The sequence below is a fragment of the Thunnus maccoyii genome, chromosome 20 (genome assembly GCF_910596095.1).
Source record: "Thunnus maccoyii chromosome 20, fThuMac1.1, whole genome shotgun sequence".
Classification (NCBI taxonomy): Eukaryota; Metazoa; Chordata; class Actinopteri; order Scombriformes; family Scombridae; genus Thunnus; species Thunnus maccoyii.
In genome coordinates, this window is record NC_056552.1 from 12817330 (window position 1) to 12835293 (window position 17964).

The 17964-nt window shown below is 42.4% G+C and overlaps 1 protein-coding gene across 17 annotated transcripts in view; it reads left to right on the top strand.

Moving 5' to 3' along the window:
• tcf7l2 (transcription factor 7 like 2) overlaps positions 1-17152 on the top strand; it is a 92990-nt gene extending 75838 nt beyond the window's left edge. For 2 of the 17 annotated variants that reach the window (XM_042397024.1, XM_042397031.1), the window contains 9 exons: positions 2618-2720; positions 3764-3850; positions 8185-8325; positions 8434-8596; positions 8726-8833; positions 9496-9559; positions 10343-10393; positions 12231-12303; positions 14882-17152. In XM_042397024.1, the coding sequence (XP_042252958.1) occupies positions 2618-2720; positions 3764-3850; positions 8185-8325; positions 8434-8596; positions 8726-8833; positions 9496-9559; positions 10343-10393; positions 12231-12303; positions 14882-15338 (1247 nt within the window). In that variant the 3' untranslated portion in view covers positions 15339-17152. Of the gene's footprint in view, positions 1-2617; positions 2721-3763; positions 3851-8184; positions 8326-8433; positions 8597-8725; positions 8834-9495; positions 9560-10342; positions 10394-11564; positions 11638-12230; positions 12304-14881 lie in introns of all 17 variants that reach the window. The other 15 variants (XM_042397027.1, XM_042397035.1, XM_042397025.1 and 12 more) reach the window with 12 other exon arrangements.
• Positions 17153-17964: the final 812 nt, after the last annotated feature.

The window sequence follows — 17964 nt, forward strand, 5'->3', positions numbered from 1 at the left end:
CTGTTACTGATTGATTTCGCTATCGTGCTCTTTAACGTGGTTTGGCCTCTGTGAAAAGTGGCCTTGCTCTCAGGAACAAGAACCTGAACGGTGGCTCATAAACCTCGCGTAAAACACGGAATTTGGCAAACAACCACGACTTCTCATGACCGCAGCGCCACTTGCCAAGACTGAAAAAAAGAAAAACAAGACAGCCACTGTAGTTGGAGGTCTTCACGTCTAAATACCAGAGAGCAGTAAACACACACACACACAGACAGGCTCGAGTCAAGATCCTGGTGGGTGCTGTTCGGAATGATGTCTCCTACTAAGCGTACGAAAATCCTCAATATGGAAGACTTGGCGTGCAGTTTGGGATGCCTCTTTGCGTTTTTTTTTTGAGTATCACCTCTGTGCCTCTCACAGCTCTGTGCAGCCTGTTGATCCTGAAGGTTTGAAGCATCCACGTTTAGCAGTCAGATTCTGCCCACACATCCCTCTCCTACAACCATTCAGCATACATTTTTAGGCAATTTTATTCATTTCCGTTATCATCTTGACCCAGCACTTCATTTTGTTAACTGTCATTCAGCCTGTCCTTTCAGGTTAATGCATTTTGAGCGCAGTGAATAATTTTATGCTTTTCAGGGGTCTCTGGTGGATTCAGTCAATGTTTTAGGTAATAATGTTCCCTTATTATGATGGTCCTTACAAAGGGGAAATAATGTGCCAGCTGCTGTTTAATGTAGTGCTTAATGGGGCTGCTTAATTGGGCTCAGTGTTTAATTAATTAATGAGCTATATTAGGTCTAGAGCGCTGGGTGGTGATGGGATAATGTTCGTGAGGCTTTTTAATAGAACTTGCCTTTGTTATAACAGTATTCCAAGATCCGTAAAGTTTTCTGCGTAGACAGAAACTGCTGGAGAGCACAGGTCAGAAACAATCCCTCTTGAGTCAGTTTCTGGATAAACCTGGATCAGCTGCAGACTTTGGGTGTAACCACCAACACTGGCCAAGTTCTGATCTATGAAGATTGATCTGGCTCTACTTCGGCCATGTTGGCATCGGCCAAAATATCCGTAACAACAGCTGCACGGGCGAGCCAGCTGTATGGAAGAAACGCGCATCAGCCAAAACGAAAGTCCTGCAGTTCCTGGTCTACTGAGCGCACACACTCTCCTGCTGATGCGCTTTTACACATGTCTAGTGTTCCCCGTTTCAAGTTTGTCATGAGAGAGAAAGTTATTTTTACACCAGGCTGTGTATGAGACCTTTTCAAAGCATTCATTCAGGGCAGCTTGTCGATGCAGTTTCTCCGCCTGTCAGCTGCCATGGAAAGTAAAGGCAACACCGTGGACGCTGTGATTGCTTGGCGATGTCCTCAACGAGAGCTGTCCTTAAATTGGACATCTTTGTCACTGTTCCTCTGTGGGGGATAAGAAACAAAAATATGCAGCCATTTCTTTCTCAAGATCAGTTGGATGAATGGAGACCAATGAGCCAATACATAGAGCACGCCACCTGTCGAGTTGTCATTAACGGCGTCAAAACTTATGATATACACAGTAACATTGAACATCTAGCTATCACTCATAATTATATAGCTAATTACTCATTAATCTGAGTCAAAAGCAGAAGTATTGACTTAAATAGGAAAAGTATTTACAGTTTAATTGGTGCTGACTTTCGGCTCATGATATATATGTAATGTGGTATCTTCATGTATATAATATCATGAAAAATCCATATATTCATCCAGCCAATATGCGGTAACCCTTTATTTGAAGGGGTGTGCATAAGACTGACACTTGTCATGAACACGAAGGAGTCTTTATGAATGTTTACGACTGTTGTCATTAAGCGTCATTCGGTCAATTGTGTCATTTTTAATGCAAAGTTGACATTGTTTGGGATGACTTTATTGTCTTGTCATGCCATAGTCGGCCTAATTATCAAACTATTTAGCTTTATGTGTTAACATTACATTAAACTGTCATATGTGGTTGGTTTTTATATTGGCTGACAACTTTGCATTAAAAATGACATAATTGACCGAATGACACTTAATGACAACATTCATATAGATTCCTTCATGTATCATGGTTATGAGAGTGTCATGTCAGTCTTATGCACACCCCTTCAAATAAAGCGTTACCCAATATGCCAGCGTAAATCAGGAGGCAGACTCAACCTGTAGCCCTGTATCAGCAGCTCTCTGATCACCGGGAAGGCTTTAATTACATTGTTGTGTTTTGTTAACTTCCAAACCTCAGTCATTTTATATCATTAATCTTCTGATTCAGTAGACAAATGTGACAAGAATCGTGTTGGTGTTTTTTTTTTTTTTTCCCCCTCACCTCTCTCCCCTCTGCCTCTTCCAACACATTGTGCCGCCGCCGCCGCCGCCTCAAAGGCCTTTGATCAGGAAGTGTGATTTTAGCACTGTGTACATGCAAGCAACAAGCCCTCTTCCTCCTCCTCTTCCTCCCATCTGCACTCCTGTGATGTCTGCCCCGTTCAGATGTGAAACTCTCAACAAAGAATGAATTCAGCACTGACAAAGATTTGATTCTTTCTCTGTCATCATCTTTGTCTGTCCACCTCCTCTCTGCTCATGTCATCCTCTTTATTCCACAGGAATTCCAAGGCCTCCACATCCTCCAGATATATCTCCTTATTACCCACTGTCACCTGGCACTGTCGGCCAGATCCCCCATCCGCTAGGATGGTTAGTACCACAGTAAGCAAATCCTTTTTTATTACTCTTTATACCTATACAGTTGTGTCCTTCATTGTGTTATGAGTTGTGTGGAAAGGCTAGTAACACCTACAGATTGTAATGATTAATATGCATAAATTGTATATCAAGCTAAATTATTGAAGAGAAAAATTGTAAACTGGGTATTACCTCGCATGTCTGCACACTGTAGCAGCAGGATGTTGTGCTTTTTATACACAAAGTCAATTATGAAAGCTGTCTCTGTCTCCTGCTGGTCCCCAGAGTGGGTTCTCTGTCTGTGTTCGAGGTCTCGCACAAACTTGAAGTTGATCTCTTAACTCTCCTCATTTCCGTAGCACACCAATTCCTGGACCACAGAAGCCCATTGCAACTTCCTCAGGCCCACACCAACCTCAACTTGCTACTTTGTGGCAAATACTATTTTGCATGTCTCTGTATGGTCCAGTTAGAGTAATGAACCGTGATTGCCCGTATTTTACCCACAATTCCACACGGGGGTTCTCCCCTGGTAACTCTTGTCAACACTTGTTAATATGACAAAAGGCTACAAATTAAGCTCTGTTAATTTAATGTTTTCTCACCGCGATCTAAATACCGAGAGAGGCCCCGAGCGCAGCCATGGCGCCCTTTGATTTGCTGCACTTTATTTTGGTATAAATTTACATTCATTATTGTTTGTCTTTGGATGTGTAGACCTCAATTAGCGTGATGGCTCCATTAAAGAGATCCGCGCTTCGTCTTTAATTATCACAACAAAACACCTAGTTCCAGCTTGGGGAGGAACAGGGCCCCACTCTGTCGACACCGAGCGAAGGGTTATGAAATTTAATTAGCCATTGCTATCAAGATTTGTGGCATTCAAATTGTTCAGGGTTTTCTTTCCTTTGATCTGCGCTCTGCAATCCCCTAGATTTTTGTCCTGATCAAATGAGAATAAAGAGGCCCACGGTGGGGAGAGGAGAGAGACAGAGGGCGTTACCTTCTCTTCCATCAACCCTGTTCCTTTACCTTTTCGCCTTTCTTCTTTTCTTCCCTCTTCCCAGGCAAGGTCAACCTGTTTATCCAATCACAACAGGGGGTTTCAGACACCCCTACCCAACTGCGCTCACTGTCAACGCATCCATGTCAAGGTGAGTTGAGCCCTAGGAGCTAAACACACACACACATACATGCACACACAAGCTCTCTTTCTTAGTCACTGACTCATACACACAGTTGCGTGTTTGTGTGTGTGTGTGTGTGTGTGTGTATGTGTTGGCTGTGAGGGCAATGCACAAGCAACACACACACACACACATGCACACTCACATGCAGAGACAGTGAGCAGCAACTTCTCCCTTAAGGAGAGCTCATACTCCCCCATCTCTGTGTTCAAAAGGCCAATTCTCCAGTGTGGGGCTCCAGCTAGCATGCTCAAATATTAATTATATTTATCATTTTCTAATGAGGCCCCTGAAGAACATTTACCCCCACTGCATGTCAGGCAGATCTGAAATGAGCCGGGGCATGTCCTTGCTGTGAGTTTGAGCAGACAGAGAGATAAACAAACACAACAACACTTTGAAAGGGACTAGATGATATAAGCAGGGGCCTGACACTTGGCTAGTGCTTTGGTCCAGCCCATTAGGGTCCAGCTCAAGTGCTGCTTGTGGACATTAGTGCACCCATGGGGGGTATGTGTATTTGTTGCCATCATGTATACATGTGTGTGTGTGTTTGTCAGTTGGTGTTAGACTACTTATTGTTCCCTTGAGGGATGCATGTCGTCTATATTGTGTGGGAAGCGAAAAGAATTAATTTTGGATGACTAAAAGCCAGTGATTTGTGTGAGCCTGGAGTAGCCAAAAAAGCAACAACACAAAAAAAACAAACAACTTCCCACTCTCTCTCCTCCCTCCTCTACACGCCCTTGCAGCAGGGGACTTTGAACGGGGCTGGTTTTGAGTCTAGGGATGAGGCCAAGCTTTAGTTTAATTACAGCCTGATTGGAAAAGCAGCTCTTGAGGGGGTTGTGTTTAGACTTCTGTGACATTGATGGATCATGTAGATGCAGAGAGGGAGGAGTCACGAGGGGGGGGATGACATTTTTTTAAAGTGTAGCCCTGAGAATAAGGGAAACCTAAATCACACACTTCAGTTTTTTTTTTTGCAGCTATGTTCTATGCTGTTAAACCTTCCTTTTTAGTGAACCAAGCATATGTACCGTCTTACTTTTAAACACCTTTTGGAGAATGGCGTCTGGATTATAGTCAGATTCACCCCCTCCCAGCCCACCCCAGGCAAGTCTCAGGTGCAAAGGGTCAGACGTTGGGTCTGTCCAGACATCGGCATCTGGCAGCAGTACCCAGCCAACCTGGGCTTTAAGTGACTGCTAATTTGGTCCCTTAATGACAGCCTCTACATTGTGATCATCTTATTTCCAGTGCAGCTAATTGAATCTGCTGGCTGGGGTGTGGGGGGGGGACTGGCCATGGGGAAGAGCTAATGCCCTGTGATGAGGCCCCTAATTGAATTAGTATAACTGAATAGATGGAGGGCTCTGGGAGCTCTCTGGAGAATGGGAGGGTTTAACACATCTCCCGAAAAAAGAAAAAAAAAAATCCCCCAACTCCCTCCTCTCATGTGGAGAAAAAAAAAAAAAGCCTAAATTCTGACTGAGGGCAGAGAAAAAAATCTGTTTGTTGACAAAATCTCGAAACAATTTGTCTAATTGTGTCAGCAAAATGGCAGAATCCTTTCATACATTGCCTTCAGCCAGTTGGTTTTGTTCAAAGAATGGACGAGACTGTTGTGATAGCTCAGACGATTTGTAGGGAGCACGCTGACTGGAGGAAAATCGGATAGAAAAGACATCACGGCCTTGTACTCTTGTCGGGAGCCAGGTCTTTGCAGGAGAGCGCTGCTTCGCTATCAGTCCCCTGTGCTGTGGCTCGGGACTGAATTAGGATGCAGGGAACGAATCTGGTACCTCGTCGTCCCGCAATGAACACCTTACACCTAGGTCCTGTTAAAAAATACATTCTTTTAGGACAGGAGGAAAAAGAGCCACGGAGAGTAGAGACAGTCAGCGGAGCAAATGAAAGACATTATTTTGATAATGGGGTTGGAGCCAGTGTAGGTCCTTTATATTGTGTGTGTGTGCATATGAATGTATGTGTGACAGGTGGGAGGATGTGAAGGCCCCTTTGCCCCTTATGCTTAAGCCTGCCCTTTGATATGTTCCCCCATCATCCCGCTCCCTCTCTTTTCCTTGGGAACGGGAGAAGCGCACCGGCCAGATCATTATACATTAAACAGGCACGGGGGCTACTGCTTCACATTGGCAATTAAATGGCACTGGCTGACACTGGGCTTGCTGCGCCAGTGACCCCCCTCCCCCTCCCCCTCACCCCAACACCGCCAGCCATTCTTACCTTTCAGATTGAGACGTAGGAGCCCCAGGGTTGGGGTGGGTGGATGGGTGGGGGTCTCCGCTGCGTCTCCCTCTCTGTGTTGGTTAAATTGGTCCAAGGCGCTGCTTGCTGCTGATGAGCCCGGATGATGATGATGATGCCCCCGCGCTTCAAAGGGATGGCCGTCATGTTTAAACCATAACCTGGGCCAATGCAGTGGCAGCAGGAGGAGGAGGGGAGGGAGGGAGGGAGGGAAGGAGGGAGAGAGGAAGCGAAGGAGCGTGGAGGTGGCGAGGGGACAGGGAGGTGTAGAGAAGAAGGAGAAGAAGAAGAAGAGGAGAGAAAAAAAAATAGATCTTGGAACAGAGGAAATTTTAACAAGTGCACAGAGAGAGAAGGCGGGAGGCTGAACAGGGAGAGAGGAAACAGTGAGCGAAGAAAATGCAGCAGCCCTAATGATGGGCGATATGCAGCCACTGCTGCCGAGCTCCCCATCAACGGATGACATGGCACAAACACCAATGTGTCAGTGATGAAGGGAGAAGAGGGGAAAGGAGAAAAAGAGGGAAAGAGTTTGAGGGGGAGCGCACTGGCACTCCCCTGAGATGGCCTCCAACAGAAACTAGTTGTTCCTGGCGAGTTTATCCTCATCATTATATTCTGGCTCGGAGCCATGCAGCCAGACACAGTCGGATAATGAGCTGCTTTAAAAAAAAAAAAAAAAAAAAAAAAAAAAAAGAAGAAGAAGAAGAATTATTCCTTTTTTTCTCTTCTTCTTCATCCTCCTCTCTTCTCTTAAATTTGTGTGTGGTCACGTGGAGCCAAGGCGCCGCACTGTAAACACACACATGCAGATAGAAGTGCGCACGTTCAAATACTCTTACACAAATAATTAGTGTCATACATACACTGGCACATACAGTGCAGCAGTTTCTTATGGCTGCTCTGGCCAGTGAAATGATTTCATAAAAAAAAGGGTTTCCTGGCCTCGATATGCAGAGCTGTTGGAGATGATGAAATGATGATAGGAGCGTAGAGAGAGAGAGGAAGATAAAAATGTCAGTGCTGCTGAATTGGCAGAAAAGGATTGGAGGAAGCAAACAGAGACCCAATACCTGAAGTGATACTAGACTTTGATAGAACATTTTAATCTAGTTTGCAATATTCCTTGATAAGAGATAATGGTTCAAGCTTTACCCATCCAAAACCTGGCATTTTCATATCAGTGGAAGTGCTACAATTGCAGTTTCCTCAAATATTACAATGAGCCTGAGACATGCGATTGGCATTTACCATCAACTTTTGAAAGAAATTTGGTTTTCACTAAAATCTGATTTGGAAGAACTCCCCCAGCTTTTATAGCAGATTATTGTTAAAGCAGACATTAAGTTTCTCCTTGAAAAACCTAATGCGTGGGAGGGGTCCTTTTTAGATCTAAGAAGTACTTAATCAGTCTCTGCTATGATAAAAGCTATGGATAGCAATGATCTGTCAGGATGTACACAGTCTCTACATGACTATGAGTGGAAATGTTGAAGGTGTATAGAGCTTCATTGGACCCATAACTGGAAATATTTCTTATATTGGTCAGAATACTATATTGGCTCAAGTCTTCAGTGTATTGGCTTTTTGGGTTGTTCAAAACTGGCATTCAAAAGATTTATCCTTGTGCTCTTTTCCATTGCCACACAATATAGGTTTTTCAAACCATATTTGACTGATAGTTTGCCATAATTTGCTGTAATACTTTTGTGTGAAGTGTAAATCTGTACAGGCTGGATTCTTTCCTAAAATTAAATTGTCACATTTGCACTCATTTTGAGTTGTAAATATCCTAATTGGTTGTGAATAACAATTCAGGAATCAGCCATTTTTTTATGTGTATGTTTGTTTCTGCATTTATGTCTTTTGGGCCAATTCCATTTTTATGAAGACACTGAAAACCCACTTTGGACTTTGACTCGCATATCATTGAAACACAGGAATGGAATTGAGCCCCAGCTGTACAGTCTTGTGTTTACATGTGCACCATCTCCTCATTTCACCCGTGTCCATTCTGACGATTTACACAGTCTTCTGTCCTCTAGGTTCCCCCCACACATGGTGCCCCCTCACCACAGTTTGCACACCACGGGCATCCCACACCCAGCCATCGTCACACCCAACGTCAAGCAGGAATCCTCCCACAGTGACATCAGCTCACTCAACAGCTCGTGAGTAATCTTTCTCTGCCCTAAACAAATTTATCGGCCTCAGATGACTTAGAAGTGACCGTAGGTAGGTTGACTGTGCTCACCTTGCTGCCCTCTGACCCGCCACAGGAAACAGTCAGACGCTAAAAAGGAGGAGGAGAAAAAGAAACAGGTCCACATAAAGAAGCCTCTGAATGCCTTCATGCTGTACATGAAGGAGATGCGGGCCAAGGTGGTGGCTGAGTGCACACTGAAGGAAAGTGCTGCCATCAACCAGATTCTGGGGCGGAGGGTAAGTCCTAACACTTCACTAGACACTCATTGAGTAGCAGCCGTCAAACTGAAGGGTCTATCACAGTCGTTCTTAATTCTGGTGCTCAGAACCCTGCTGATGAATTCCTCTGTCTGTCTCCTTTTACAGTGGCACGCCCTATCGAGGGAGGAGCAGGCCAAGTACTACGAGCTGGCCAGGAAAGAACGACAGCTCCACATGCAGCTGTACCCAGGCTGGTCAGCACGAGACAACTATGTAAGTTTTTAAGTTTACAAGTCGTAACGGCCTGTTTCTTTTCCCCTCTCACTAGGACATTTGACCAGGACGAGTGCTTTCTTTTGCTTTTTTTCTTACCTAGCCTCTCTTCTTGTAATGTTCTTTTGATATCTATATCAGAGACCGGACAAATTGCCTCAACCTAAGCCCATCTTTTAATTCCATGTTCCTTCTGGAGGAACATTTGTAATACAGCCTGACTATGACGTTTGTTTATATGCCCTAGACACTTTGTTCTGATACATAAGATGCGTAATTTTGTCCAGTTTTTGGATCAAGCTGGCCAGTGGAGTCTTCAATGAGCAGCCTTAGGGAAATCCGTCTTCCAGACGAGAAGCCCATCAAGATGTCTAGATGTTCACAGAGCAGAGGAAAATAAGACAAAAGATTACAGCAAAAGAAGAAAAGAGCAGAAAAAGACAAAAAGCAGAGAGAGGAGGGAGTATTCTGGTCTGGCCTGCAGTGGCTGATACAAACCGGAGGGCAGAGATAGGAAAAAAAAAAAAAAGACAGAGAAAGAATGAATGAATAAATAAGTAAACACAAAGATAAGTCCTATTCTCTGTTTCATGTTTTGGGCATTCTGCAATATAATAACTAAGGTTCCTGTCTGTGTCTATTTTTTTCTTTCTATTTTTTTGGCGGCTAACCAACAGGGGAAAAGGAAGAAGAGAAAAAGGGAAAAGCAGCAAGCAGAGAGCAATGGTAAGTGAGCTGCAATTATCTCTCATATTAGAAGAGCCCCATCATGTGTCAGGCAGATGTGACATCTTGCAAGATAAAAGTCAAGCTAGTTTTTTTGTGTGTTTTTTGTGTGTTTGTGCCTGGCTTTTTTCTTTTTTTTTTTGGTATAGTTATGCTACCCAATGCAATATTTAAATGGTAGAGTTGCTTGTAACACCCCCCCTTTTCCCATTTTCCCTAGCCTTCCCCTGCTAATAACAACTGAATATGCATGACCCCCCACACTCCTTCTCACCTCCCCTCTTGACACCCCTCCTTCTACCCCCCCCCCCCCCCCCCTCCCTTTGCCCCTTAGCGTTCTGGTATTGTGATATGTGTGTTTTTGAGAATGTGAAGTTGAAGCATTGTGAGAGCCATTAACTTTGCCAGTGTTGTGTGCGTGGCCCTGTTTTATAATGCCTGTGCCCTGCAGATAGACTGCACTACTGTACTTTGTATGTGTGTGTGTGTGTGTGTGTGCGTGACTGTGCATGTGTGTACGTGCGCACACACTCGTGTGTGTGCTTGGTGGGCTGCCCCTTGCTTGCTTTCATGCATGCTTTTATACAAACATAAGAAAAAATCACTGACATCTTAAAATTAAGGAGGTTTGCTAATTCTATGATTTATCCATTTTTATTTTTATGATTCATATTCTTCTGATCGTATTGTGAGGAGCAATGCCGACTTGTTATTATGTATTTTGCGCTCGTTTGGTGACGGATTTCTTCTTGAAGGCCTCTCTATCTGTTCTTTTTTTTTCAGAACACAGAGAATATTTTCCAAACCCTTGCCTTTCACTCCCTCCGATTACAGGTGCTAATGTCATTTTGAGTATTAAATTACTAACTTGTTTTTTTTTTTTACTTGTTTTTTTCCTCCTTCTTTTTTAATTAATGTATATTTATTCATCCATGAATGTGCAATATTAGGCAGGTTTAAACTTAAATTCCATATTTTTTTAAAAATATGCTCTATTTGCTTTGTTTGCTGCTTTCTTTTCTCAAAATGTTGCTATTGTTCATTTGACTTTAAGCTATATATTTCATTTAATTTACCTTCATTTTAATGATGTTAGAGCAAAAGTATGCTTGAGAAACTGGTGATGTAAAGCTAGGTTATCATTGTGGAGTATGATTTTAAGGATGTGATGTCAGGGTAAACCTCCTTAATCTATATGCTTTAGTAGCTGCGCTTGTGCCTCTCCTATAGGCCAGCATGAGTTTCCAACTTTGAATCTGTCGCTACTCAGACAAGACCTGGACTCAAACATTCCTCCACAGTATACTGCTATCACTCTGCTCTACTTATAATGACACGATTACTGGGTAGACCTACTGTAGCAAGTGACTGGCAGCTTTTCTACAACAGATAGCCAATGTTGATGGAAAACAGTCAACTGTTTGATGCCAGGTCTAAAGAGTAGATTCCCTCTTCAGGTTCCAGCCTTTTTAATCCTTCCCCTGGCTAGGGCTAACTCACGACCGCGCTGTTGAGCAATCTGCTACTGCTGCCTAGTTCTGCCACCTTGACCTTCCCTTTTTGAAATCATAGAGCACTGATAACATCTAGCAGTAAATTAATCCAATCTGCATTTGCTCCATTTATATCCTCTCAACCAAATAAGCGCTGGCTTATCTTCAGCTTTAACTCCAGTTACGATATAGATTACATGACTGAAAGCAATTGTTTCCATATTAATATCATAATTTGCATGCATTTTGATTTTGATTGCATTTGATGCCTTAAACACACTAATGGTTTCAGTCCTTTCTTAAAAGGCACTTTTGAGAATAGCTTTAAGGACGTTTTGGGTGGGGGGGTTTCTTGCACAATGAGCTACTGCCAAGCTTCATAGATTCACTGTTATCTGTTTTTTCTCCTTATTTCTCTCCTCCTTTTGATTTCTCTTCTTTATTATTATTTTTTTTTTTGTTTGGTTCTATTCCTCCTCTCTGCTGGCTTCCCTTCCCTGTTGCGGCATCAGACCTGAGCGCTCCTAAGAAGTGTCGAGCGCGCTTTGGGCTCGACCAACAGAATAACTGGTGTGGCCCGTGCAGGTGTGTATGGTGTGTGCTTGCACTGGCCAGGGCCAGGTGAAGGCTGGGTAACTGAACGCTGGGACTTCCTCCTCCGCTCTCTGCTGCTGCCCTCCCGCCCTTTTTTTTTTCCCCCCTCTTTTCTTCCCTCCTCGTCTGTCCCGCCAGGCTATCATGACCTCTCAGCTTCCTCCAGCCACGCCCTGCCGGTCTATCTCTAGGTTCCCCCTATTTGATTTTTACCTCCTGTTTGGGAAGAAGGGTATTAACAGCATATGCCAGAGTGTTTGTATGAATGGCGACTGTGCGTGTGTGTTGATTTCAAAAAAAAGAAAAAAAAAAAAAAACATTTCTGGGGTTACAGGGGTTTCATTGCAGGATGAACTGTACAAAAAGCCTCACAGAGATGGGTCAGAAATCCTAAACTGGCAGGTCGGGGCTTGGAGGATCTGGAGCCTGATGGCTTGGTCAATATGGAGGACATCCCAGTGTTGCCAGCCTAAACCTAAACCCTGGCTACATGTTTTTGTCTGTGCAATGACGTGTCCATTTTCTTTTTCTTTCTTTTTTTTTGTCTCTGTGTGTATGTTTGTGTCTACCTCTTTGGCTAACAGATGCAAATACCCCAAAGAAGTGTCGTGCCTTGTTCGGGCTTGACCAGCTGAGTTTATGGTGCAAACCATGCAGGTATAACTGCTGTAGTACCAATGGGAGGAAGACATCCACAATGAGCAGCTTCTTCTCCTTGATTATTTGCTCAGATATCCCTCTAAAACATGTTTCCATCAGTGTGGTAACAGATGGCAAACTCCTCTGCTCCTTTTCCTCACTGAGGAGCTTCCTGCTATAAATTCCCTCACAGCAATTTTTCCTCACTGAACTCGGTTCAAGCCCAGTGGCAGAAAATGGATTTCTAAATAAGATTACTGAATATTTTATCTCAACAAAATATCTTGCTGCAAGATCATGGTTTCCTAATGTCATTTGGAGTAACATTTCTAACAATCGGACTTGTTATGGGTGAAATCCATTTTCTCTCCAGGCAGTGGATAATTCCCTCCCATCTTAACTGTCATGTATGTCCTAATTGGCGCCCTTGAATAACAATGTTATGCTTACAAATTTAGCCCTGCTTTCTCTGAGGGCCTGCTCAGTGACACTCTTTTCTGTGCCCTCTTCCTCCTCCTTCTCCACCTCTTCTTCCTCCAAACTCCTCTTCAATAACCCTTACTTAGTCCCTACCTGTTGTCTTTCTGTTCTGACACAAGCAGTCTTTGAATTGGGAATATTTTCATGGTAGGTATTTGTTTCTGCTAAGTAATACCCTTCTCTGTGTCTGGCTTGCACCACTCTTTCTTGACACAACTCTTCAGCGCCAACCATTGCAACACATTTCATTTGTATTGTTTTAATCATTTGTATGGTTAGGCTCAAAATCAAAATTTATGTGTTTTGTATTTTTTTGCACTTTGCTGTGAAACCTATTTGAAAGGAGATTTATCAGTTTTTTATCACCAGAATTTAACACATCACCTATACTCCATCGTAGATATTTCCTTTGTAGCAGATAGGGTACCTCCACACAGTCCGCCATTGTTGGTGTTCCCACTTGGCTCTCTTATTTCCCTTCCGACTGACACACATAATCAAAAGTACAGCATTATTCCTGAAACAATAATCGCAGATCAGGAGATCAGGAGAAGCGAAAGTACGATAATTCAGTCTTCGTTGCAAGAGCCGAGAGGTTAAAAGTTCTCTCTGGGCTCCATTTCCTAAAAGATGCATCTGGTGTAATTTCCCCCGAGACGGAGAAATCAATAACATACACAGGCACATACTATGAATCGATATGTCTGTTAAAAAATGGATATTAGCTCATTTGTTGCAGTTTGACAGACAGTTATCGAGAGCAAGATGTGTACATAGTAGCAAAATGATACCTTTTTACACCCGGTCGATACTCTGCACCACCCAGCGCCACAGTATCAGTGTAGGATGCACTTAAAAGCCTTATCCCTACTCTTTTCTAGACTTTTCTAGTATTCTACACTGTCCCTTGTTGTGTGCTTGTATTGTTCAGCTTACTGGAAATGCATGCCTGTCTTTCTATCTAGCATGGAACCAAGGTTTTGTGAGGCCTTTTATATGTGATTTGTTGATGTCCCTCTACCTTTTCATCCTCAGTAAAATGCTCTCTCTGTATTTATTCAGACTTTTTCCCTTCAGAAAAGCTTGATTTGACATCTTAATTAAACAGTAGCTCAGCCTTACATGTTCCAAAAGCATTAATCTTTCTTTTTAAGCACCTTTTTTACCTACTCTCCCTGTAAGTCTTAAATACTAATACTCCATGGCCTTCAGGCATCCTTGTGTTAGAATGGAGAACTGAGAGGGGGGTCACTGCCAGGGTCAGGGTAAAGATGAGGTGGGCAGAGATTCCCCCTTAACCAAATCTTAGCACAGCCTTCACAACAGAGTCACCACAGATAAATGCAACAATCCCCTCTCGTTTTCTCTCCGAACTCCCTCCCTCCCTCCTGTGCTCGTTCATCGGGTTCCACTGAGCACAACGGGCCTGGCCTCAAGACTTAGCAGGCAGGGGGAGGGTCCTGACCCCAGGCAGGCAATGCAAACATGATGCCTTGACCCCTCACACACACACACTTGTGTCTGTGGGGCAGATGCGGGTTAGTGTGGATCTTCTTGACTTTTTTCGCCCTCGTATCCAAACTCTGTCCCCTCAGGAGAAGAGAGAGTACAGCCAGTTAGAGGTAGAAGAGAGAGAGACAGGTCCAGTAACCCCTCTTGTTGCTGGAGAGAACAGGCTGATCCCTGTTGTAGGTCTTGCCTGTAAGAAAGGCTGAGAGAGCAACCATTACTACATCTCATTCATTTTGTCCTCACATCATCATCATCATCATCATCATCATCTCTATGTCTGCTTTTCATTTCCCTGCTGTCTCCTGTCCAGGTGCTTCACCTGTGACCTTTCCCTACATGTCTGTCCTGTCTGATGGTTTAGTATTTGGAACCTGATTGTCATTTCTGCAACCTTATCTTCTTAGCACGAGGTTTACGATGCTACTTAAATGCACCTGCAAAAAAAAAAAAAAAAAATCTATTGAATAAAGCCGGTTTCAAATAATGTTTTTCATTGATTTAAAAAATTGAAAGGTGCATTCAAGTGAGCAGCAGTGCTAAGAAGCGATGTAATTCGAAGATGTGATGCTAAAAGATGCTCTCTTTCTCTTACCTTGTCCCTCAGGAGAAAAAAAAAGTGCATTCGCTACATCCAAGGTGAAGGCAGCTGTGCCAGTCCTCCCTCTACGGACGGAAGCTTACTAGACTCCCCCCCATCCTCCCCCTCCTCAGTGGTTCCCTCCCCCTCCTCAAAAGAGTCCAAACCTCAGACTGAACAAATGCAACCTCTCTCACTGACTATGAAACCGGCCCACCAGCCACTCCACCACCCGCACCTCCTGGCTGGGCCTCCACCGCCATCTTTGGTTCAGCTGGAAAACTCTGCTGCAGCTAGCAAAACGCCCGGCGCCTCCTCCCACAACGGAGCCCTGGAGCACGGTGACGTCTCGTCCTCGCGGCAGCCGGGCTCCTCTGTGGCGTCCTCAATGGCCCGGCCCTCGGCATCGCTGTGTCATTCCCACTCGCTCCTCCCCTCCACGGCCCCTCAGCCTCTGTCGCTAGTGACCAAGTCTATAGAATAGTCTACCCTATTCTTCTTCTCCTCTTTTCTAGCTCTGCACACACAACACACACACACCTTTCTAGGCCCTCTCTCTGCTATATTTCACTTGCCGTCAGTTCTTTTCTCTTTATGTTTCTGTGCCATATGGCTTTGAAATTTTAGTTTTTGTTTTATTAAAGTTCATTGGTCAATATTTGACCCATCATTATCAAAAAAAATCTAATTATTATAAAGAAATGATACAATGAGCTGTAGTATAGCTTTGTGAATCTGCCAAAATTTTTATGAATTTTGTTTTGTCTTTTTTGTAGTGTTTAAACAGTGCAAACAGAAAAATTATCTAGTTCAACTTCAAAATGTTTAAAAGACGGATATAAAAAGGTAGGCTAGATTATTCAATGAGCCCTTTTCTTGAAAGAGTTGGTTCTCCTTCTTTATTTGTATTAAATACGAGCTTGCGAACCAATCATTTGACATCTGTTCAAACTCTAGGAGGGCATGAGGCTAGCGGTGACACCTCTCTGAGGAACAACTTTAATTGTGATGTTACTTGTTCTTGTTTAAATGTACAGAATAATGGGGAGGGGGGGATTACTGTGTTAAATATGCATTCTTCCACTGCGTTGTCTTTTTTCTTTGTTGTTTACCTTTGGGGTGGAGTCAGGCAAGTTGGGTGGGCTTGAGGGGAGGTCGGGGTGGGAGGGTTGAGGGTTATTAAATTCAAAATGTCACAACGCTAGGACCAGTAGTATTTATTGCTTTAGAGATTGCTTGTTGTATCTTGTATGTGTCTCTTTTTGACTTTTTGTTTCTTAATACATTGTACAAATATTTTTTCTTAAGGTAAGCGACTTATATATGAATGATCCATTTTTACAAGGAGGTTTTAAAAGGCAAATCTTTTGTTATTGATTTCTTTCCTCGCTGAAAACCTGGATTCCACTCAGTGTACTGTGTAGATCTCATGAACAGAAGTATGCACAACTTCATTTCGAGAAATGCGTCTATAAGCCATTTTACAAAAAGAAGAAAAGAAAACTTGAAACAAGAGACAGTGGGTACCGTGTCTTCAGTAGTTGGAAAAGTGTCTAAAGCCCTTCTTTTTTATTGCACAGTCACATCTCTCAGACTGTAGATTCGTGTACAGATTTTCCGTGCCAAATTTTGTGATAATTTTCTCTGCCCCTCTAACCATGCTGTAGGGATCTTTTTTTTTGTTTTGTTTTGTTTTGTTGTTGTTTGTTTTTTTTAATTTCGATACCATTCTTTGCTGTGACGTTACATAGATTGCTATGTATGTAGTATAAATGTTGCTATAACAAATGTGTTTGGTAGCAAATTGTCAAATATTAAAATTTAAACCTAATAAAAAGACGGACATCATACTGTATAAACCCACAAGGGCCAAATTATGTATATTAGGAGGTTCATAAAAAAACTATTAAATACAAAAAAATACACAAACTGCCACTTTTAAGTACACTACTACATATAGGTAGATAGAAAAAATAGGCATGTTGATGTTGCAAGAGGCTGTAAAAAAAGCTACAAGAGAATCATCCACTCGGTACCATTGTAGTTGACATGACGCGACTGTAATCTGTCGATTTCTTCTCTGGTTTATTAAGATGCTAATGATAAATAGTTTGAATGTTTCCTTAACGGCTGTGATGTTCCTGTTCTATTTTATGCTCTTATCTTTTTGTTTGTTTGTTTTTTCCTGTTATTTTAAATGGTTCCAAAACCATGTTTTTTTGTAATGAATAAATGTTTATGCTGTACAGTCTCTGTAGCATGCAGTTCTGTATTAATAAAAGCAACTTAGTATGTGCACACTTGTGTCTTCCTTTTATTCGTAAGTTAACTGGCAGGTGCAGAGACCTGAGAAAATGTTAAAACAGAATCTCGGCAAATAGACGCAGTTTTCCTCTACAGTTTGTAACAGATATTCAGGAAAGAATAAGACAATTTGTTTTATTTCAAGAAAAAATTTAAAGTTATAGTGTATGATAATTTCTTATGTTGCATTAAGTCCATTATAATTAAATACTCTATCAAGTTTTATATACTGCAGTGGCCAAGTCAGTAGTTCTTCTATTCAAATCTAGCAACCTTGTAAACAAAGGGCAAACAATGCTTTTTTTGTAAGTGCCAACAGAAAACAATGGATTATTGCTGAGATGATTATTGTCAAAACTTCCAGAAAAAACTTTTAGTTTATATCTTGCCAAGTTAAATGAAGACAAAGAGGATCTTTAAGTACAAGTTAGTTCACCAAACTCCTGTTGGACACAAAAAGATTCCACTGTTTTCACAAGTTTGTGTTTCTACACATGCAAACTATCACTGTCTTGTATCATAGTTACAGTACTATAAGCAACTGTCAGCCTTTCAACCAAAATATATTTACTATTTAAATTGAACCACTAAATTAATTTAACAATTTAATAAACCACAAAGTTTGTGAACAATACAGTATCTTGACTCATTCTGAAATAAATGACACCAGTCCTCACCATCTTCTGATTTACATTTACTGGATATCATGCAAAAGAACATGCAAAAAACTTTTTTTTAGTGTATCAATGTTTCACTCAGGTGGTCACAGAGATTACTTGAACTGTATTTAATCACCCATACTTGCA